General features: G+C 37.9%; 1 protein-coding gene across 5 annotated transcripts in view; it reads right to left on the bottom strand.

The window, feature by feature from the left end:
• The window catches only part of TBK1 (TANK binding kinase 1), a 72,892-nt gene that overhangs the window by 5,561 nt on the left and 43,238 nt on the right, over positions 1 to 24,093 (bottom strand). For 3 of the 5 annotated variants that reach the window (XM_056800701.1, XM_056800702.1, XM_056800704.1), the window contains one exon: positions 17,897 to 19,673. In XM_056800701.1, the coding sequence (XP_056656679.1) occupies positions 19,622 to 19,673 (52 nt within the window). In that variant the 3' untranslated portion in view covers positions 17,897 to 19,621. Of the gene's footprint in view, positions 1 to 13,214; positions 13,666 to 17,896; positions 19,674 to 24,093 lie in introns of those variants that run through there. The other 2 variants (XR_008912566.1, XM_056800703.1) reach the window with 2 other exon arrangements.

Here is a 24,093-nt window from a genome sequence, read left to right as displayed (position 1 = left end):
AAGGAAAGCTTTCTTATCTGAGTCTGAAATAAAACTAGATTAGTAGTGTTTTTCCTTATCGGTGTTCACATGGTAATAAAGTCAAACATCAACAAATCACTTTCACAAAATACATCAGAGGGCATTGTGTTAATGAACCATTTTCCAGAGAGAGAATTGATGCATAGGATTCAGAAATCTATTTTCACTTTTAATAGTATTTTGTTTCTCATTTATAATTGATCTTAATTATTCTCTCCAGAATGTCATGGGTAAGGCAGACCTATCACTTCTTCCTGTTAAAGACTAATTAAAAAGAAAAACCAACACCATGAAAGCTTCATTTCCTTTTGTCATAAACTGAGCTTTAACAAAATGGATGCTACTTTCAGAAGGACTCATGGACATCTAGAGTGAAGCTGACCACTCTGTGCAACTCTGTCTCACTGAAATCCAACTTGTACATGAGTTAGATACTCTCACCAATAATGTCATTCTGGTCCTCAAGGAGGATCTCTTAGAAACCCTCAAACAATAGATTCTAGTTCTCTCCTGTGGGGCTGAGAGCAAGAAGTCTAATTTATCTTCCACTTGACAGCTCTTCAAAGACTTAAAGATGGGGATTTACCTACCCTGAGTCATTTATTCTTTGGTCTAAGCATTACAATTTCTTCACCTGATCAACATATAGTTTTGTCTCTAGACCTTTTCTATACTGTATACGGGTTAAAATAGGGGTTTTGACAAAATAAGAGAGCAGCTTTTAATAATTTAAGTTTTAATGAGAATATAATAGAGTTGTAAATTAATATTATCCCTTTAATTCAGAGAAAAGAAAACTAGCAGCTTTTAACAACTAACAATTTAGTTTAATTAAAATAGAGATAGAAATTAATATAGTAAAGGAGGGAAAGATAGAAAAGAGGAAAGAGAGATTACTAATCTTATACCCTATAAATATACCTAAAATTCCTAATAACTACTTCTTTCTTCTGAGAATAGCTTCTTCTTGCCTGGCAAACACCAGACCTATCTAACCTACACTATCTATAAATGATTCACTGACTACCTAACTCCCTAAAATAATAGACAGCTACCACTCACACACTCCTTCAATCAGTTTTCTATAGCAACCCAAACTGTCAGTAGCCAACTGACAGTAGATCCTTGCCTATGAGACAGACCTCCTACTCTCTAGAGATCCCAGAGGCAAAAAGACCTCCAAAGGCTAAAGGTAAAAGCACTCTCAATAAGCTCAGGCCTGCCTTTATATTCCAGCAACTAAACACCAACCCACAATACCAGCCACCAATCCCCAATGACCAATTTGCACCTAGCAGCCAACTTCCCCCTAACTGTCAGCCCTGTCAGCAACTGACAGTCTGCAACTAATGCTCATTCAGCAGAAGGCTCCCCGGTTCCTCCTTCCTGTCACTGTGAGCTGGTTAATCCCTATACATCTCTAAGGTAAGAGGACCTCCAGATCCCCCATTATATGAAAAACAATTAAAGAATTCCTTTTTTACAACTGGTTATTTTCGTCAAGATTCATTTATTTTAAACATGGTGCCTTAGTATTCTTGCAGCCCTTCTCTTTGCCCTTCCACTAAGTCCATGTTGGCAAACCTATAGCATGTGTGCCAGAGGGGGTTTGCTCCTTTCCCTCTATCCACTGTGCCTAAGGAATTCTTTCATATCATCTATCCCTCTGCCTAAGAAGCCCAATGGGGGTTCTTCCTCCCTCCCCTGTCTGGGGTTAGGGGACAGTTCACATGTGGCAGGCATGAGGGTTCAGTTTGGGTACTTGATTCCTATTAGATGAGACTAAACTCAAACTATTCTAGACAAACAGCTGCTTCTTTCTTTCTTTCTTTCTTTCTTTCTTTCTTTCTTTCTTTCTTTCTTTCTTTCTTTCTTTCTTTCTTTCTTTCTTTCTTTCTTTCTTTCTTTCTTTCTTTCTTTCTTTCTTTCTTTCTTTCTTTCTTTCTTTCTTTCTTTCTTTTTCTTTCTTTTTTTTCTTTCTTCTCTCTCTTCCTTCCTTCCTCTTCTCTCTCTTCCTTCCTTCCTCCCCTTCCTCCCTCCATCCCTCACCTCTCTTCAGTTTTGAATCTAGACACCTCTTTTCTCCCACCAGTATGATCAATCATTCAATGAAGAAGCATAAGGTGCTAGGTACTGGATTGGAAGCCTTTCCCAACCCCTTAGGGCCTTCCCTCTATTAATTATTTCCTACTTTTTCCTATTACAAAGTATGTAGGTTACTTTGCCTATATTTGTTCACATGTTGTCTCTTCCATTAGATTGTAAGTTCCTTGAAGGCAGGCTATCTTTTGACTCTTTTTGAATCCCCAGTGTTTACCACAGTACCTGGAACATAATAGGAGCTTACTAAATGCTTATTGATTAATTAGGACAAAAATATGAGACCAATAGATATTGTGGGTTATACTTATATGTAAATACGTTTAAAATATGTATCAAATGAGATCACATGTTACCTGCTTTTAAAATCTCAATGATAGCTATTGGTTACACGTGTACATATGTCTGTATATATCTGCATGTGTATATAGAGGTGCCTACTGTGAAGATTGTATTTAGCTATCTCCTGATTTATAACAATGAAGATGCTTATTCTAACAACATCAGGGATGTTTTGGGAACTTTGCATTACTCCACCCTACCTTGTATACAAAGTATACAAAATCAGGAATGTCTGTAACCATGCTTGAAGATTGAGTGTTTAGGAGGATGGCCCTTGATAGAGAAATTGACAAATCAGAAACAGCTGACAGACCCCTGGGCCGTCCTAAAGTCAAGCTTAGGCTATGATTGGTGCAGAGGAGACGCAGGAAAGGGAGGTAGAATTGTCTAGGGTTTTTTTTTTGTGGGGCTTCCTCTCAGCTGTCTCTTTCCCTGGAGAGGCAGCTCTGGCTGGCAACGTCCTAAGTGTTCCGACATCTTGACATGGTTACAGCTATTTGTCTGGGTTTTGGCTGTGAGTTTGCCCTTGAGTTAATTCAGGTTCAGGCATCTTGGCTGAGCCCTCTTGGAGTTCAGGCTGATTCCTTCCTCCTTTACTCTCCAAAACCTTATCTTCCTAGAGCCTCTAATCTTTCCTCTGGTCCAAGCCAGGCAGGAGAAATCCTACACCCTTTCCTTCTTCCTTCTTCTTAATTTCTTTCCACTATATTAATTAAATCACCATAAATTTCCAACTGACTTGGGTATTTTTTTTATTTGGGCTATCCATGGTGACCAATAATTAATATAGTTTAGGACATGGCTAGGGAGAGGGTGTAGACTTGTTTGTCACAAATGGCAAAACCAAGAATTTGGGGCATAAGTAATAATAAGAGGCTGGCTAGAGCTATCCAAAAGAAAAATGGGTTATGTCAGCAAATAGGAGAAGATATGAAGTGGAAATGAAACCTGTTCTTTGTTCTCATAGAGTTTGGGGCCAGTAACATGGGAATGTATATAGGGAGCTTCTCTTTTATATGATTGCTCAGAGAAAAAAAGTGTGAAACCAAGTAGTTTCCTGTTCTAGATCCTGAATAGGAAGCTTTTGGTTATAATGTAGAAATGTATTTTTGTCTTCTTTCACACTGTGAAAACCCTAAGATGTTTTAAAGTCAAACAGGATATTTCCCTGTTTAAACTCTGTATTGGGACATTAGGGCTTCTGATGAAAGCCTGGCATTTAGGCCAAGATCAGAAATCAGCTCAGTGAACTAAAATAAATCAATTTCCTGCTGAGGAGAATATCAGTTGACTCTAAACCAGGGTTCCAAAACTTTAACTGAATATTACTTTTATTCTAGACATAGAATTCAATAGTCAATGCCTCTTAGTAAGTTCCAGGCATTGGGCTAAGGGGAAATGCAAATTTTAAAAAATAGTTCCTGCCCTCCGAGAGCTTACAGTCTAATGGGGAAAGACAAAACACCAGCTTTATTGTTTGGGATGTTACTTGGGGTATTAGTGTATTATTCTCCTCCACATATCATTTTTCCTGATCCAACCTGGTCTGCAGAAAGTAACCAAAAGTTTCATTCAATCAACAGACATTTCTTGGATCCTAAAGCTGTGCCAAACACTGTGCTAGGTGCTGGGGAAGATGTAGAAAGAAATCAGGGGCATTTGGTTCTTGTTCTTGAAGAGCTTACAGTCTAAGACTTCTCTGCATGTCTCCCTATCAGCTCAGAAAGCAGTAGCAATCCAAGAATTCTTGGTGTCCAAGGATACCAGACAAGTTAAGTCAGCATCTATGCAGTAAGCTAATAATGAAACATGATTGACCACAGATGCAAGCAGAGTTTTTACAATCCTCTGTGGATTTCAGGTATCTGAAAGGATAAGGATAAATGGAGAGAAACCCAAAAATGCTAGGGACAGTGGGCAAGGCATCAGTTAAAAACAAAACTGCACCTTCAGCCTACTTGGGAAGCTCCTGTTGCTCCTCTCTCTCACCCCTAGTACCCAATTACCTTGCAAGGGAGTAGTAGAAGAGTCAAGAGTGTTTAGCACAGGCCAATATTATTCATTCACCTCTAACTCCATTTGAGACATTGAAGCAGGTAGGTAGGTGGTGATGGATAGAACACTGGGCTTAGAATCAGGAAGACTCTTCTTCCTGAGTACAAATCTAGCTTACTAGTTGTGTGACCCTGGGCAAGTCACTTAACCCCATTTGCCTCAGTTTCCCCATAAGTCAAATGAACTTAAGAAGGAAATAGTAATCTATTTCAGGATCTTTGCCAAGAAGTCCCAAATGGGGTTATGAAGAGTCAGGCATGACTGAACAACAAAAGCCCTTGTACCCTCAACAACCTTATTTCCTGATGGATTTAGGATAAAATAGAGGAACAGAAGAGACTTTAGTCCAAACCTCTCATTTTACTGGTGAAAGAAGTTAGCTGATTTGCCTGTGGTCAATCAGGCAATATAGGGATGGGGTTTCAAAGCTCTCCAGAAAACAGTACTATAGAGACTCTACAATAAGCATTTCCTGATCCTCTTTAATAGTAATACCTTCTCTGGGTTGATTATCTCCAAATTATCCTGTGTGATTAGACAGAGTCTGTGTTGTCTCCCCTTTAGACTGTGAGCCCCTCAGCAACAAGGACTAATTTTTTGCTTTTTTTTCTTAAAATGTGTTTGTTTTCTACATTAAAGTTCCCAGGGATCTCCCTCCCTTTCTCTCCCCTCTCCATAAGAAAAGGCATCATTTGACCAAAAAAAAAAATATATATATATATATATATATATACATATATGTGTGTATGTATGTATAAGATGATGTCTTGCTTATTGCTAGTAATCAGATCAAATAATATTTCTGTTGCTATATAGAAATGTTCTCCTGGTACTGCTTATTTCACTCTTCATAATTTCATGCATGAAGGTCTTTCCATATATTTTTAATGAGCTTTCTTGTCATTTCTTACACACAGTAGCATTCCATCACAATCATATGCCATAACTTGTTTAGTCATCTCCCAATGGATGGACATGCCCTCAATTTCCAGTTCTTTCAAAGCCTCAGGGCTCAGCACAATCTTGAGCATCGAGTACTCTCTTAATACATGTTTGTCGGATCTGACTTGGGGTGAGTTGGAGAGATTGTCTGAGACTGAAAATCACACAGAAGATGATGCTTCGGGGCAAGAAGGTTCATTGTACTATAACCCCCTGACTGACTTAAATTGGGAGAACCTTGATTCAGTTAACTGGGGAGGAAATAGGTATTTATATAGGGTTTACCAGGCACTGTGCACTCAGGGGCTATTATGATCCCCATTTCACAGTTGTAGAAACTGAGGCCAACAGGTAATGATTTGCTCAGGGTCTTGTCTCTATGTCCTCAATCTTTTTGGCCAAACTTTGGGAGTTTGACTCCTGTAGTCACAATATCTGATGAGTCAATGATGTTAAGGGAAGAGATCATGGAAAGTTCTTCCCTCTGAGACCATGTACGTGGCCATGTGAAATAGTTCTTGGTCCTGAGCTTCTGTAGTCTTTTCCATTTCAGGTGAAGGGACTGGAGCTTCTGATCCTATGCATTTCAAAAGGTCAGGAGGGTACCTCACATTCCAGAGTTTGGGTTTGTTGCCAGGGGGGGCATTAATGCCAGGAAAAGCAAGAAGTGAATTTTGGTACTCAGCCCAGTGTGGCTGAGATAAAGACTTATTTGGCAATCATTCCATATCTAGACGTGAACTTGGTGAGACCAGTGCTTTGTAGGAACTGAGCCAAGTTTGAGCCCACTCATCTTGGAGTGGTATAGGAAATAGTATAGGGGTGTTATAGGGGGAGTCCTGAAGTTTGAGGAGAAATTGTCAGGGGCATGGTACCCCCAGATACTCAGACAACCCAACCCAAAACATCTGACCCTGAGAGGATTATCCTCCTTTGATTGTCCCATAGATCCAAATCATGAGAACCACCCCCATACCTTCAGGGAAAACTCCTCCCCAACCCCTGGCCCCAGAGTCAAGTCCTCATTGAATATTAAAAGCCCAGAACTGAGGCATTCTGGGAGTAACCTCCCAGGTTGCTCCACTCATGCTGTCTTGCTTGCCAAAAGTTCAACATTACTAATAAATCTCTCTTTACTTTTAAATTAAGTTTGGAGTCTTGCATTCTTGCAAAAGGTATCTTTCCTGAACCCCAGGGGTACACCTCTGCACCCCATGACAAATGTTTATATATTGGTTCTTCCTTTGTAAAAGCTAATTGATGTTAAGTGATTAAATAAAATTGGAGTTAATCATTTGCATTGTGGTGAGGAACCAGGGAGAGCAGGGGTTGGGGGGGTTTGAGGGAGATGAGGGGGTGGTTCTGAGCTCATGACAGTGGAGAAGAGAAGGATCTCCAGCCCACTCCTTCAGAGCCAGAGAATACTTGCTAAACTTTGCTTCACAATTCTGTCCCAATTGAATATTGAACTATTTCAATGCATGGTTTCTGCCTGATCTGTTAGGAAGCTGCAAACTGAATTTAAGTGACTTTTAAAATTACCAGAAAACTGTGCAGAGGTTTCAGACAAATGAAGTATATAAATATCCCAAATCCCTCCCCACACTGAATCCATGTGCATCTTTCTTTTCTTCTTCTTCTTTTTTTTGGCAACTATTAGCATCTCTACTCCTCACTCACCACCCCATACCCCACTGCCAGCCACCACCAAATTTCAAACTTCCTTTATGACATATAAGCAAAAAACTTAAAACCCCCAATATCTGTCTCATTCTGCTTCTTGAGACAATTATATTTCTGTCATGAGGTATGTAACACATTTCATCACTAGTCCCCTGGAGTAGTGGATAGTTATTGTATTGCCTAGAATTCTTTTTCAAAGATTTTTATTTACAGTGTTGTAGTTATAGAAATTGTTCTCTTGGTTCTGCTCATTTTGCCCTGCATCAGTTTGTGCAAGTTTTCTAAGGTCTCTTTGAACCCATTCCTTTAGTCATTTTTTTGATGTAATAATATTTTGTTACATTCACATACAATCATTTGTTCATCAGTGGGTATCTCTTTAGTGCCCAGTTCTTTGCTATGTCAACATGGAATCTAAAAATCCCAAACTTATAGCCTAGTAAAATCTGATGAACCCCAAGTTTTAGGACTAGATTGTAAGTTTGGAGACCCTAAATCTGGTACTTGTTCTCCATTCCCTGAGAATCCACCCTGAAGGGAATCTCAGGCTAGCAGTTTCAGACTGAATAATGAACTCTAAAGACAATCCACTTGAGGTGACTCTTGTCTCCAGAAGCCTCTCCCAGTATATCACATCCTCCTTCTGAGGATCAAACTAGGGACTTTCAGCTTAAGACTGACTGTGCTAAAGAGTCCCTCAGAAGCAGAAAGAGTTATTTTAATTTTTATTTCTCTTACATTAGTGATTTGGGACTTTATTTACATTTTGTTCACCCACCCACCCACTCCAGATCGTGTTATTTAAAGGATTTATTACTTATTCTGCTAAGCTAGGTATTCTATATCTTTGGAAATATTCGTCCATTTAATTTAAATTGTCAGTGTTGTTGGCATATTTTTAGTGATTTCCTTTTCCCTTTAATTTTAGATATTGGTAATTTGGTTTTCCTTATTAAAAATCAGGTTATCTAACAGTTTATTTTAAAAGTCACTCCACCCCCTAGATCTCAAATTTATCAATTAGTTTGGGGGGGCTTGCTTTCAATTTGTTAATCTCTTCTTTGATTTTCAGAATTTCTATTTTAAAAATTGTTTGTTGTTTTTCTGATTCTTTTTGGTTGTATACCCAAGTAATTAATCTATTATTTTTCTTTTTTGTTAATGAAAATATTTAGAGATATGCATTTCTCTCTAAAGATTGAGTTGGCTGTATCCCAAAAGTTTTGGTATTGTAAAAATGGAGATTTGAACCCCAGACTTCAATCCCCAGAAGTCCTTGCTCTAGTTCCCAAGATGCCCTCTATTCTCACTGAGATTTCTACCTGGGTGAGATCAAAATTTCTATTTAACTGGCTGTAAAAGCCTATTGAGGTCTTCCTACTTCCGCTTCCAAGCAGACCCGTCTCTCATGATGTAAGTGAAATTGAATGGGCCTTTTGGCCCTCCTAGGCATATGCTTTCTTACTTGTATTTTCTTAAATTCTTCATCTTAAATAAGCCTCTAAAAAATATAATACTTCTAGAGAGAAACTAATTTTAAATGCTACAGTATGGTGTCTTGTTGTAATTTTCTTTGGTGTTTATATAATTTGTTCTTTGACCCACCGTTTTTTTAAAGGATTAAATTAATCTCTAATCTTTTTTTTCAAAGGCTATTCATTGATTTTAATTTTTCTTGCCTCATAGTGATTAAGGAATGCTAAATATTCCTGCTTTTCTTCATTTGTGAGAATTTTATGCTTTAGCATAGGGACAATTTTTGCAAAGGTATCAAACACAACTGACAATACGTATAGTCCTTTTTGTTTCCATTCAGTAATCACTAGAAATCTATCCTATACCTTTTAAAAAATCCTATCCAAGTCACTCATAACATTCTTCACTCTGAGCATTCTGTCCTGTTTGTATTTTTGTTGGATTTGTCTATTCTGAAAGGAGCACACTGAGATCTTCAACTAATATGGTTCTGCTGTTAATAGTTGCATCAGAACTCATATATATATATATATATATATATATATTTTGCATATATATGTATGCAAAGATTTTTTGCAAAGATCTTTACAAGTGCTATCTCCTGTGATGTGTAGATAGGCACATAATATCATTCTAAAAAGGGTTTCAAGTAGAACTGTAAGAATTATTTCTCTCTTATTAAACATGGTACTAGGCACAAAGAAAAAAAAATGACAGTATTTTTCCTTAAAGATCTTCCACTTGAGCTCATCACTCAACTGAAACTGTTCTCTAAAGATTACTAATAATTTCTTGATTCCTTATTCTATTGGCTTTTCTCAGTTTTCATCTTTCTTAATCACTTTTCAGTGTTCTAGGCTGCTGACCATTTTCCTCCTCATGGACACTTGTCTTCTCTTGGTTCTTTGCCAGTCTTTCTGGCCTCTTTTCCTCTCTATCAGTCTCCTGTGAAATGTCATCACCCACTTCTACCTCTTAATTGTGGGTATCCCTCAAGGCTCTATCATGGATCCTTTTCTCTTAATTTACTCTCTCGGTGACTTAATTGGCTCCCACTGGCTTGATTATCATTCCTATGAAGATGAATCCTAAATCTATATATTCATCTAGTCCTAATCTTTCTCCTAAGCCACAGTGCCCAATCACAAGCTGTATATTAGACATCTACAAGTAGGTATCCCATAGGCATCTTAAACTCACGATGTCCCAAATGGCTCATCTAGGTTTCCTCCCAAACCTACCTCATTTCCTTTAAAAAACAAACAAAAAACCTTATCTTCTAGCTTAGAATCAATTCTGTATATTGGCTCCAAGGGCAATGGGGGGTTAAATGACTTGCCCAGGGTCACACAGCTAGGAATGTCTGAGACCAAATTTGAACCCGGGACGTCCCACCACTATGCCTGGCTCTCAATCCACTGAGCTACGTAGCTGCCCCTCATAGTAGGTAATAAATAAATCCTTGTTCAATGAATGGATGAATTCAGAGGTCTGGGGTAGAATCAGCCCTGGAACTCCTCTCTATAGTGATCTTGGCAAAGTAAAAACTTTCTGAACCTTGGGTTCGATACCTGTAAAATGGGCATCAAATTTGCACAATCTCCTCTCCAAGTCTGTTGTGAGGAAAATGTCATATAAAGCAAAGATCACTTTCTACATGAGTTTTGTTAAGATAAATTTTATTTAAATAAGAGAATTTCATTTTCACTTATTTCCACAAATATTTATGGATTTGTTGCACATGCAACTATGAGCAAAGTACTGGGCGGTACTGCATCTGTATGTGAAAAGATCAGGAATATGGGTCTGGTGGTGGGAGAGACAAAGACTAATCTCTGGGACCTTCACTGATTTCTCTCCTTGCCTTTCCTCCACCCACTTATCTACCTGGGAAAACAGGAGGAACAAAGGGTAAAAAACTGGGGAATCAATCCGTAGTTCTTGGGCCAGAATTGTTCTGGAGGTCAGATTGGAAATACTGAATACTGGGGGAGGTGGATGAGTTTTCCAAAGGAAGGACTAAGCCTGGTGCATTAGCAAGCTGGACAGACTCTGCTGGCTCAGCTGAAGAATCTGGCACTTGCGGTGCAGAATATTTTGTTGTCAAGGTGATGGAGGGAAGCCTTCCCCCCCCTTCTATGCAACGGTCTCTGGCTTTATTTCAGCTGAAACAACATGGCAGCTCTTGTTCCTGAAGGTCTTAGCAGAGCAGCAGCCACAAAGCACCAGCCAGCGAAGCAGGGTCTCGAGAATGACAGTCACCCAGCGCCACTCTAAAACCAAAAGACCAGGTCCAGGGCAGACTGCGAGATCAATGGTCTAGAGGTGTCCAGGGGTGACAGGAAGAAACTGCGAGTCTAAGGAGAACAAGGAGTGACAACATCGCCATGAAGGCAATGGCCTAAGCTAAAGGGAGCAGGCAGGTGGCACAATGGATAGTGTTGGGTCTGCAGTCAAAAAGACCTAAGTTGAAATCCATCCTCAGACACTTTTGAGCTGGGTGACTCTGGACAAGTCACTTAACCCTGTTTGCCTTGGTTTTCTCCTCTGTAAAAATGAGCTGGAGTCCAGTGTCTTTGCCAAGGAACCCTCCAGAGTCAGTTATGACTAAACAACAATACTGAGGCAGGACTTGCCTCTCCATAAGTGTGCTTTGGGTTCCTTTGTTCCATTCCTGTGGGCAGTTGAGGGAGAATGCTGCCCAGCTCTTGCCTTTCTGAATTTCCTCTGGCTACTCCTCCCGCCTGGAAGGCACTCACTCTCAGCATTTCCTTTTAGAAATCTCTTCCTTCAAGACTCACTGCCTGCATGAAACCACCCACCGATTCCCCTGGATCTCTCCGTGGCCCTCTCAAACTCTACCTTTCCTCCTACTTAGTTGGGAACATCCTGCATTATCAGTCTTTGCAGTCACCTGCTACACTTATTATTGGCTTCTGATTACATTATCGTCATTTCTCTCATATTTAAAAAAACCAACTGACGTGTCTATAGACCTTTACATCCATGACCTCACCGGGTCTTCGCAGTAACCTGGAGAGTACAACACCAAGTATTAATAGTCACATTTTAGGGGTCCCTCTCACTTTGAAATGGGAAAGATGGAAAATGTTTTAGAAGGAAATCAAGTTTTAACTTGTACCAAACCTTAAATTATGGAGCCTTTCTGGAGCAGGTAGGATGAGGACAGGAAACTGGGGCTTCAGAATCAGCACTGCTCACTAAAGGGGGGAAAGTAGATAGGAGACCCGAAGCTAAAATCAGAAAGCCTGTCAACTCCGGTTGTGTGACCCTAAGCAAGTCACCTAACTTCCACCTGCCTCAGTTTCCTCATATTCAAAATGGGGTTACACTTACTCCCAAGGTGATTATGAGGATCAAATGAGAGGATATTTGTAAGGCTCTTTGAAAATCTTAAATTTTTATATTAAATTTATAAAAATCTTATATTTTTATTTATATATAAATGTATATATTTATTAATACATATTATATCAACATATTATTATATAAACTGTAAAGTCCCTAATTTGTAATCAAAGATTAATGGTCTGATACACCAAGTACAGTATAAGGTTGCACCTTGTAAGCACTGAGATGATTCATTCTTCCTTGGGCAACAGGGGAGGAAAAGGGGGAGCTTTAGGTCCAGAATGGATTTGGGAGCTTGATTCTATCTGTCATCATGTGGCGTATTTGTAAAACCTTTATTCTCTATCTGCAAAGTAAAAGGGGAGACTATGTTTACCTTAGAAGAGAGCATCTCTGGGGCTACAGAAGCACAGAGCCCCGCCACGTTGCCACTCTGCATCCCAGATGAGGAAAGCGGAACAGGTGATGTTTCCCTGATAGTGTTTTGGTGGAAGAGAAGGAGAAGCTGCGGGGAACAAGTGCTTTCTTGTGGAGAGCTCAGTCCCTGAAAGGCCATCTAATGGCATCCCGTTTGGCCCCAGCTCTGAGAAGTCTACCGCTCATTCCAGTTGGGTGAGAATGGAGCATTTCTTCTGGAAGATACTTAACATATCACCAGTAGCAGATTCCAGGTGTTGCAAGTTCTCCATCTCCTACTTAACCTCAACCCAACACCCTGACCCAGATTCATGCAAGTGACTCAAATGGATCCAGAACTGACCGGTTCACCATTTTGGTGAAAAGGGATTCATGTCATTCTGGGATGCTGATCTGCATTTTCTATTCTGTTTTGTCTAAGGCAGAAGTTCTCAAAAGTGTGGTCCAGGGGTCCCAGAGGGTTTCCAAGACCCTTTCTGGGGGGTCCATGAGATCAAAACAATTTCCACAGGGTTTTCAGTTCAATGTTGGGCAATATCAATAGATAAAACCCAGAAAACTCAAAGCTCTTTGGAGCCTCAATGGTTTTGAAGAGTGTAAAGGGATCCTGAGATCAAAGTTTGAGAACCACTGGCCTGAAGCATTGTACAGTTCCAAAAACAAAGTCAAAGATCAAAAATGAAAAGGGCCATTTCTCCCTATTTTAAATGCAAAAACGGCTTCACATTTCCTTAGAAACATATTGTAAAAATAATAATAGCTAGCATTTATTTGGCAGTTTGAATTTTGCAAAGTGCTTTACCAATTTATCTCCACAAGGGTGGGTTAGGTGCTATGATTATCACCCTCATTTTACAGATGAGGAAGCTTTGATTCCAAATAACCATAAAAAGAGGAAAGTGCATTAGAGGAAATATGGCTTTATTGTCTCACTCCAAATTGCTTTATTTCATTCATTTTCCATTTCCTCCCACATAACTATATCAAATCATTTTCTAAAAGCTTTTCCCCCAGGACCTTAATTTTTAAAATTCAGATTTAGCAACAGGAAAAAAATGTAGCTAAAGCAATGTTAATCTAAGGTAACTTACCCCCACCCTGGCTCCAAAGCAGCTTGAATTTTTGACTCCTTGAGCAAATCAGTGATTTGGGGAACCAGTAAAAGAGCCGGGCTATCCTTCGGACGGTTTTGCTAAAGTCATTTCTTATGGCCATAGCTATAGCTAGGAGCAGTCCAGGGTGGCATCAAGAATTACTCTACAGAAAGGATAAAGGAAGAAAACCCATAAACACCCACATATGACACATTAGCTGTGAACTAAGCTTCAGCCAGCATGTCTCTTGACCACCTGTTAGCCCTAAATCCCTTTCCTCTTGTCATTCTTTTGGTTTGTCCTTTAGACCTTGCTCCTTGTAACAAGAAGTTGTATTAATAGATGTTCTTTCTAAAGAAAGATTTTAAAGCTTCAGAAACCCTAACTTGGTTCAACCGTTCATGAAAATTTTCAAGACCCGTCCCCCTTTTTTTCGCACGGATGTTCAGGTCATTTTAGTGAGAAATTCAGCAAGTCAGTAACACATAAGTCCAGTTTTGAGGCAAAGAGTTGTCCATAGAATTTACTATTCAAAGCCACAGAGAATCAGCTCATCCTTTTTTGTACATATAAAGCTCCACCAAAATGCCTGTTTGGAGTGGAAGAAAGTATACATATATATAATCAGCTTGAATTCAAAGCCCTCCAAGAATTACAAAGTATGTTCCTTTCCATTCCAAGAGGAAAGGCATGGAAGCATCACTACCTCTCTTTCTACCAAAGAAACTGGTTTGTTAATGAGTGAATATGCAAGCAGTAGCAAGACTAGAACTCAAACCCAGATTCTCTTTAGTTGATGAGAAAGGAAAAAGAAAAAAAACAAACAAACCTAGGTGAATCTATTAAGTTATCATGGATGCCAGGAGTTGGGAGGACCTGGGTTCAAAGGTGGCCTCACTTTCTAGCTGTGTGGCCCTGGGCAAGTCATTTAACCCTGTTTGCTTAGCCTTTGCCCTTCTGTCTTAAGGGTTTGACCAAAAAAAAAAAAATTTGTCTTTTATTCACGTGTCCTGTTTCCTTGTAAGGACATTCAGATTTCATTCTCTTCCTTGTTCCCTTGTCCCAGTCTTCTTGGGTCTTCAGAGTTCTTCTAGTTCTTTATAACTATATTTTTCCTTTTCAGCTGCTTTCTGTCCAGGGATTCAGTTTTAATCCTTGATTCTTTCAGTGAAGCCACATTCAAAATCACTTTAATTTGTAATATCTTAACAGATAAATTCAACCAAAAAACATTAAACAAGTATTTCTTGGGCACCTACTGTGATTCTCAAAACAGTGCTTTATTGGTATTCAGCTATTTGTGTCATTGAAGGGTTTTTAAAAAAAAAATCAGTTAGTCTTATCTCTAAGATAGTCTGATAAAATCTGTAAGTTCTGTGTTCACAGATTTTTAAGATAATTTTTTTGAGAAAAAATGAAGCAGCAATAGAAACATGTAAGAGAAGCGCTGACTCTAGTTTATTTGCTTTCTTCATGGTTCCTTCAAGCTTTAAGAATTTTGACCTTAAGTGGGGAATGAGGAGGGCAGAGGTTAAGAAGGTAGTTTTTTTTTTAAAGCAGCTAAAACAATAGGGAAATATTTGAAATTTATTTTGAGCACAGACCTATCAGTTGACATCTCCCCCTACCCTCTAAATTCCTACCAATTTCTGACTTTTAAAAACCTCTTTGAGTAAAAGAAATTATCTTGAACTTAAAACATAAAGGAAAAACATCTTTTGTTTCCTGTGGATGGGGTGAAATCTAGAATGTTTTAAACACAACAAAAAAAGCCTGATTGGTTGGAGCTGTAGGTTGAAAGAGAAGGAATAACTCAGACTTGAGATCACTTGTTCCTGCTAATGTTGGACTAGAACATTTTCTCAAATTTTCATCATTAATTTTTAACCACTTTCTTGTATTTCCACCAGCATTCACCTCTTTGTCCTGTACACAACCCATACAGAAGATAAAATTTGCTTACAGAATAAGGTATCCTGACTTTCTGGAGTCTTTAGGAATGGAGACATCTTTTCAGGATTTTTTGAAGGCCCTTTACATTTACATAATTAGGTTAAAATTTAATAATTCCTCAACATGAGTAGAATGAGATTCCCAAGGCAGACCACCTGTCAACAGTGGCTTTTAGCAAGGAATGCTTTTTTTAAAAATTGGAATTATAAAATTGGAAGACGTTAAAGGATTTTCCATCTATTTCCATTCTTCTCTGATATCACTTAATTGAAACTAGGTCAAGGAGACATGTAGTGACAGCTGTTTTCTTATGATTAAAAAGTCAGCCATCTCTTTTGTTGGCAAAGAATTGGAAATTGAAGAGATGGTCTATCCACTGGGAAATGGCTGAATAAATTGTGGTACATGTTGGTGATTGAATACTAGGTGACATAAGTGAGAATGATGAACAGGGTAATTTCAGAAGCTGGAAAGATCTCCATGAATGGAGGCAGAGTGAAATAAGCAGAACCAGGAGAACATTCTTCACAATAACTGCAATATGTGGGATGATCAACTATGAAAGACTTGGTACTCTCAGCAAGCCAAAGATCCAGGACAATTCTGAGGGACTAAATGACTGAGAATGCTAACCACCTCCAGGGAAAGAACATTGGGAGTCAGATGCAGATCAAGGCATATTAGTTTTCACATTAGTTTCCTTATGGCTTTATTTTGGGGTTTTGGTTTTGTATGACTATACTTACAATGATTAATATGGAAGTATGTTTAGCATAACACATGTATGACCTAGATCAAATTGTTTATCATTTCTGGGAAAAGGAGGGAGATAATTTGGATCTTCTAATTTCAGAAAATGTTAAAAGTTGTTTTTATATGTATTTGGGAAAATATCTTTGATAAGAGAAAAAAAAAGGCCTGCTAGTTTCTATTGGATTTATATGAATATTTAAAGCTGTACTACTTTTTGGGATTCTGACAATTTACTATATGCAAAACAAAAAACTTCAAAAAGTGGGTCCAATTTTAGAAGAAAAAAATGTTTATTTACCCACTAAACACGTTGTTATCCTCATTTGACCATAGCCAGTCTTTTAAAAGTGCTTTTTAAAAAAGTTACATGTAGAAACACTTTTTGACAATTGTTTTCTGATATTTTAAAAATCAGATTTTCTCCCCAGCCATCCTTCCCTGCCTGAGGCAGTGAATAATTAGATATAGGTTATACCTGTACTTTCATATAATACATATTTCCCTATTGCTCGTCATGATGGATGACACATCATCATTACATACAACAGAAATCTCATGAAGGAAATATAGTGGAAGATTCAGGCGTGTTTTGGCCTGTGCTCCAACCCCAACAGTGTCTGGGATCGGTTCTTTCTCTGGTTGAAAGCCTTGGCCCTCATTCAGTTCTTGTGCTTGGGTGCAGCTACACCTGGCTCTGTCCCACACTCCTGCAGACTGTCTCTCTATGTTGACTTGAGCTGAAAAAGTTTACTTGTACTTGCTTCTTGGATTTTCTGTTCAGAGTCTGAAAGATTTTCTAGATCTTTATGGAAGTGATGGGGAAGAGCTTGCCTGAACTACTTCCTTCCCCACCACCTTGGATAGTCTCCCTGCACTCTATGAAATTAAGGTTTAGAAGCAAAAAAACATACACATACCAAATATATATATATATGGACAGAGACAGAGAGACAGAGAGGGAGAGGGAGAGAGAGAGAGAAGAGAGATAGAAGAGAGACGAGAAGAGACAGAGAGACAGACAGAGAGAGAGACAGAGAGAGAGAGAGAGAGAGAGAGAGAGAGAGAGAGAGAGAGAGAGAGAGAGAGAGAGAGAGAGAGAGAGAGAGAGAGAGAGAGAGAGAGAGAGAGAGAGCGTGCAAGGGAGCAGCTGGGTGGCTTAATGGATTGAGAGCCAGGCTCAGAGATGGGAGATCCTGGGTTCAAATCTGACCTCAGACACTTTCCAGCTATGTGACCCTGGGCTAGCCACTTAACTCCCATTGCTTAGTCCTTTCTGCTCTTCTGCCTTGGAACCAATACATAGCATTGATTCTAAGATGGAAGGCAGGATTAAAAAAAAAAAGGCAAAACATATATTGTCATAAATACTTTGGACAATGATTATATATTTGAGGAGTAAATAGGGAAGCCTATGAAGTCTAGTTTACAAGTCACCAAATCCTGTAGTGAAAAAATTCATCTAAGACACTGATACAAAGTCTCAGTCTACAGCATTTGTAGTTCTCGCTTAGGACTGACAATATAAAATCTCAAGACATTTTTTCATGAAATTAATTATAATAAAACAGAATATTCAATAGCATCAATTTTTAAAACATAAGTAAAATTTATATAGAAGTGAGCTTGAGAAAAAGTCAACAAAAAGTAAAGTGTATTATTTGAAGAAAAAAACCACTGAGACCATAAAATTGATTGGCTGTCAATTTCAGCAAATAAAGCCATTCACTCATGCATTTATTTAACGAATACATGGGCATCTCAGAACTGTCCTCATACAACAATGCATCACTTTTTCCAAATAAAATCTTAATACAATTTCAGTTTTTAAAAATGGTTTATTTTCCACTGCTGTTTTTGTCAAGGAATCATGATACACAGACTAATGAAAACAATACTCACAGATCTGATATGCCTGAGTTCAAACAAATCATTACAAAAATTATTGATGGAACAATACAATTAAGTGAACACAACCCTTCAGTTTGTAATTCTTGGAATTCCTTTCAACACTCTTTCTGGATTACAGAATTACTTTTTCAAAGACCAGTTTGGCTCTAAACTAGCTTATGTTCCAGCCAAACTACTTGTCCCTTTAATAGGAGGGCTCTTTTTGTGTCTGGGTTCATGCTGTTCCCTTTACCTGAATGTCCTTCCCCTAGCTGTGCTTACATTCTTATTGATTCTTCAAGGCTTAGTTGAAATGTCATCTCCTCCATGAAGCATTTCCTGATTTACTCCTATCCATTTCTCTTAGCCTTCTCTTCATCCTTTTTTTTTAAAAATAGTCTAACATCATATTAGCTATGCACTTCAGGTCTTACCCTTACCAGACTGTGAATTGTGTGAGAACAAGGATAGTATTTTTTTCCCTTTCCTTTACTCCCTACAGGGTCGGCGCTCAATAAATATCTGAATGAATAGATCTTTATGACATTTTCAAATCCTCTGGAGATATGAGACAGAAAATTGTTCTTAATACTTATAGGACACAAGAGTATCATTTACCATCATCACCCATATCATATTATTTCTTTTAAAAAATAAGAATTTTTCTCATATGAACTATACGCACATAAACCTCCTTCTCATAAAAACAAGTAAATTCACTAGTGTTCTTAAAATTTTGAGCAAAATTAGTTTTAGAAAAGATGTTAAGAAATGACAACAGATAATTTCAGCAGCCCCTGTGTTGGGGTCTGTACTGAAATCACCACTAAGTTTTATGGCTATCAGAGGTGGATGGTTTTAATGATTAAACTGCTAAAAATTTTGTTTTAGACTTTATCCTAAAGTAATCAGATGTTTTTCCTAAACAGGGGCCTTGGCAACTTGTATCCTGAAAATAGTCATTTCATTTTTCCAACTATAAAGTCTGGTTCTAGAAAAACACCAGTTTGATTCCTCAATTCCCCACAAAACAAAAGCCAAGACAAGAGAAACAATTCGCAATCTTGCCCTTATCCCCCAAATTATAACCCCAAGTCTGAACAGCAATAAAAACAGATTCCATCTCTGAATTTTAAGGATGCAATACAGTAATAGACAATGTGGATTTGGTTCTGTCTAAAAATTCTCCTGTAGAATCTAGAGTAAGCTATGGCTTATCTAGTCTTTTGTCAAAGTAGCTGAAGAAACCTCAATGCCTGCATATTTATCATGGCCATGTACAAGTGCTCACTGAGGTAAATTTCCTCACTTGATTATAAATGTTAAAAGAGAAAAAGTACATTTTAGCAGCAGCCAAAAATTTATATTTTTTATATATTTACAATATAGTACATATTTACATGCTTGTGTCAAATACTGAAATATAGAAACAAGAGGACACCTGCAGAGTCACTAACATTTAATGCCCCCAAAACATTTTTTTCTTGTGCAAATTGAATGTTATTTTTTTAAACCTTTGCAGAAAGTTAAAGGCAATCAACATTCCGAAGGCCACCATCCATGGTCAAAGCGCCAAATCTGAAACAGAAGAAAAAGTAAATCTCCCAAAACTTAATTATTAAAATATAGTTGGCAGGGGGCAACTAGATGGCTCAGTAGAAACTAGAGGTTCTGTGTTCCAATCTGGTCTCAGATATTTCCTAGTTGTGTGACTCTGGGCAAGTCATTTAACTCCCATTGGCTAGCTGCTCTTCTAGTGTACAACCAGTAAAGATGTAAAGTAAAAAAAAAAGGGGGGGGGGTGGTGAACGGGGATTTATAGGCAGCTAGATGGCGCAGTGGATATATATATATACACACACACACATGTATATACACACATATACATATATCTCAATGTCTTGTCTTCCTGAGTTCAAATCCAGACTTAGATATTTACTAGTTGTGTGACTCTGAGCAAGTCACTTAACCATGTCTGTTTTCTTATCTGTAAAAGGAAATGGAAAACCACTCCAGTATCTCTGCCAAGAAAAGGGCAAATGGGGTCACAAAGAGTCATATATGACTAAACAACAACAACAAAATATATTTGAGAACAGCACATATTTCTGAAAATGTGGTTTTAAAAAATGAACTTGAAATTGCTTCTTGGAATTTAAGAACCTGCAACCAAGAAATTCAGTTCTTCCTAAGTTTTATCCCAAATCAGTCAGAATATTCAAAAAGATTAAAATCAATGAGGTTTTAACAACAGGTTAACTGATTTTGATAAACAAACTACAAATAAGCACAGACTGCTTATCAGAACCACTTAGAGAAATGGTAATCTTATTCTCTTACCTTGATAATTAAAATTGATAAAATCATTTCAGAAAGTATCATTACCTAATATTTGTAAAACAATACATTATTTTTTAAAAAAAACTTATTTTTGAATATTAAATGTATGTATGTCTCTTCTTCCACAACACAAATAATTTGGAAATGTTTTACCTAATTGCACACATATAACCTGTATCAAATTGCTTATTGCCTCAAGAAGGGGAAGGGAGGGTGAGAATTTAAAACTCAAAAATCTTTTTTAAAGGTTAGAGTGTTTGTTTATGAAATTGGGAAAAGAGAAGTTATTATTATATTATCAAAATAAACAAACATTTCAATATTAAAAAAAACAAAACATGAACTCTTTATAAAATTGTAGATTTGTTTTGTATTGTTTCCCCCCCTCACTATGTATTCTACTAAACACATAATCATTAAAAGACATTTAGAAAGAAGCAGTTAGGTGGCTCAGTGCAAAGAGGCAGGCCTGGAGTCAGAAGAACCTGGGTTCAAATCTGACCTCAGACTTATGTGACCCTTAACCCCTATTGCCTAGCTCTTACTGCTCCTTCTGCCTTGGGGCTGATATAGATTTTAAGACAGAAAATAAGGGTTTAAAACAAACCAAAAAACTTACACACAGACACACATAAATTTACACACAGCCTGAGAAAATGTCTCATTCCGGATTTCTAATTCATCAGTCTTGTAACAAGAAATAATTCATTCTGTTTTCAGGATGTGTTAATCCATTGTTTTGATCATAATTCTTTTCTCTTTGAAAGTTGTTTTTCTTTATGGTGTTTGTAATCACTGGATAATTATTCTCCTGATTCTTATTTCACTCTTAATGAGCCCACCATACAAATCCTCAGATTGCACAGAATCAATCCTAAAATGCTGTAATACTCTTTAAAAAACTTTTGATAGATTTCTTCAGTGAACAAGTATGTTTTGACTCTCTTGGAGAACAAACCTTTGTAAAAAATATGCAGTCAAGCAAAACATGCTTACATTAGTCCTGTCTAGTTCTGCATCTCAAGTTGGTCACCTCCTTCTCAGGGGCTGGCCCGGAGGCACACTGGTCACTAACTTGCTTAGAGCTTGTATAAATCTGCCTAAGCTGTTTGTGCTTACATTGCAGCTCACTGCATAAACTGGTCTGTCTCCTGGTTTCACTCACTTCCCTGTCCATCAATCCATACAAGTTTCTAGGGAACTCCTGAAAACGGTCTCTCTAGGCATTTCTTATGACACAACAACATTCCCTCATTATATACACCATATGTGTGTTGTACATGTTATAGGACAGCTGCTCAGCCATTTCCCCCAACACTACCAGAGCCCTCCTGGTCATTTAGCTGCTCCTGGCTGTACTTCCCTTCTGAGGTTTCTCTCAGCTCCCCCACTGTGATTTCAAAGTTTCTACTCAGCCCCAGTCTTTTTTATCAAGAATGACCCAAAGTCCTCTTATCTATTAAAAGTGCATGCCCTCCTTTTAGGATTAAGCTCAGTTTTCAGCATACATTATTACTGGTTGTAAGCCATTATCTTTTCCCTTCTGGAATACTGTAAGATTTTTCTTTTCTTTTTTGTAGCTATAGCATAATGTGATCCTGACCATTGGTGCTTAAATTCTTTGTTTGTGAATGCTTTCAAGCATTTTTTTCTTTGGCTTGCAAAGCTCTAGATTTTGCCTATGATATTTCTGGGTATTTTCAGTTTGGGGTTCCTTTTTTTGGAGATGGGCTCTTCCTATTTTCATTTGCCCTCTGCTTCTAATAGAGCTAGGCATTTTTCTTTTATGTTTTATGATTCTCTTAAATTTATAAAATAGGGAATCTAAATTGCTTTTTTAAAAATGAAGTTGTTTTCAAGGATTCTGATATTCTTAAATAATCTGGTATTCCTAGTGAGACCTCTCTACTTACAACTGCCTGGCTCTAGACATCTTTTTGTAGAATTCTGGACTAAATGAACAGCTTGCTTCTGTTTCTTTTTTATTTTCTTTATAATTAGTCTTTATCTTAAGATATTTGCCTAGATTTATGTGGGAGAGCTGGACTTTTCTACAGTCTCTCATCTTACTCTCATAACTAGAAGTCATTGCCTTAAAATTCTTCAAAACACTTTAAAACATACATTTTTTCATTCTGTGCCAAGGTCTTAAGATGGTAAATTATTTGTCCAAGGTCATATATAGCTATTAGATACAGAGCCAGAATTAGAACTCAAATCTTCTTAGTCCAAATGTTTTTTTTATCACACTAAATTCTGAATTTTGGATTTATAATGTAAGCTCAGGGTTTAGCTAAGGTAAGCCTTATGTTTACAGAGATCTTTCTACATATACTACATACAACTTAAAACAAATGAAACTACTAAGTTGTTCTCTGTGGAACCCACATCTTATAATTTTCTCCTGTTCTTAATAATTAGTTAAGAGCTTTAAGGACCAACAAAAATGTTGGTCCTTAAAGCAGCCAAGGGATTACTCTGGTGGAATAATCAAATGTGGCATAACAGTCTTGGGCTCAGGAGATCTATTATAAGTCCGACTAGATGACACATAAGTTCCACAACCAAGTTTCTTTATTTGTTATTATCACGGAGGCAACCATTACTGGCATACTGACTGGCAGTAATAGATCCTCAATAACTACTTGTTGAAATCAATTCACGAGGGGCCAGGCCCACTTACAGAGAACTTTTTAAAGGTTTAGCACACACTTTCTCACACTGTGAAGTAAACACTGTCCCAGACAGATGAGGGCAGCATACTGGCTCTTAAGTTCTGGTCTTTTTATACTTTTAAGGTGAACATTTAGCTGGCTTAACAAAGTAATTGTGCTTGCATACAATACTCTAGCACCAATAATAAACTAAAGTATTCCAGAACAACACCTCACAAGGAAGGAGCTTTGATTTCAGAAACTGAAAATGATTGTTCAAATGAGCACAATATACATTACCCAAATGACAAATGGTTAAGGGACATGAATAGACAGTTTTCAGATGAAATCAAAATAATCAATAATCACATGAAAAAATGCTCTAAATCTCTTGTAATCAAAGAGATGCAAATCAAAACAACTCTGAGGGATCACCTCACATCTAGCAGACTGGTCAATATGACAGTGAAGGAAACTAATAAATGCTGGAGGGGAGGTGGCAAAGTTGGGCCATTAATTCATTGCTGGTGGAGTTGTGAACTGATCCAACCATTCTGGCAGGCAATTTGGAACTATGCCCAAAGGGCGATAAAAGACTGTCTGCCCTTTGATCCAGCCATGGCACTGCTGGGTTTGTACCCCAAAGAGATAATAAGGAAAAAGACTTGTACAAGAATATTCATAGCTGCACTCTTTGTGGGGGCAAAAAGTTGGAAAACGAGGGGATGCCCTTCAATTGGAGAATGGCTGAACAAATTGTGGTATCCGTTGGTAATGGAATACTATTGTGCTCAAAGGAATGATGACCTGCTTGATTTCCATATGAACTGGAAAGACCTCCATGAACTGATGCGGAGTAAAATAAGCAGAAACAGGGTGATATTGTACAAAGAAAGTGAGATGCTGTGGAATGATCAAATGTAATTGACTTTGCTATTAGCAGCAATGCAATTATCCAGGCCAATCCTGAGGGACTTATGAGAAAGAATGCTATCCATATTGAG

The sequence above is a fragment of the Monodelphis domestica genome, chromosome 5, assembly GCF_027887165.1.
Source record: "Monodelphis domestica isolate mMonDom1 chromosome 5, mMonDom1.pri, whole genome shotgun sequence".
NCBI lineage: Eukaryota > Metazoa > Chordata > Mammalia > Didelphimorphia > Didelphidae > Monodelphis > Monodelphis domestica.
This window is presented reverse-complemented; position numbering and strand designations above follow the sequence as displayed.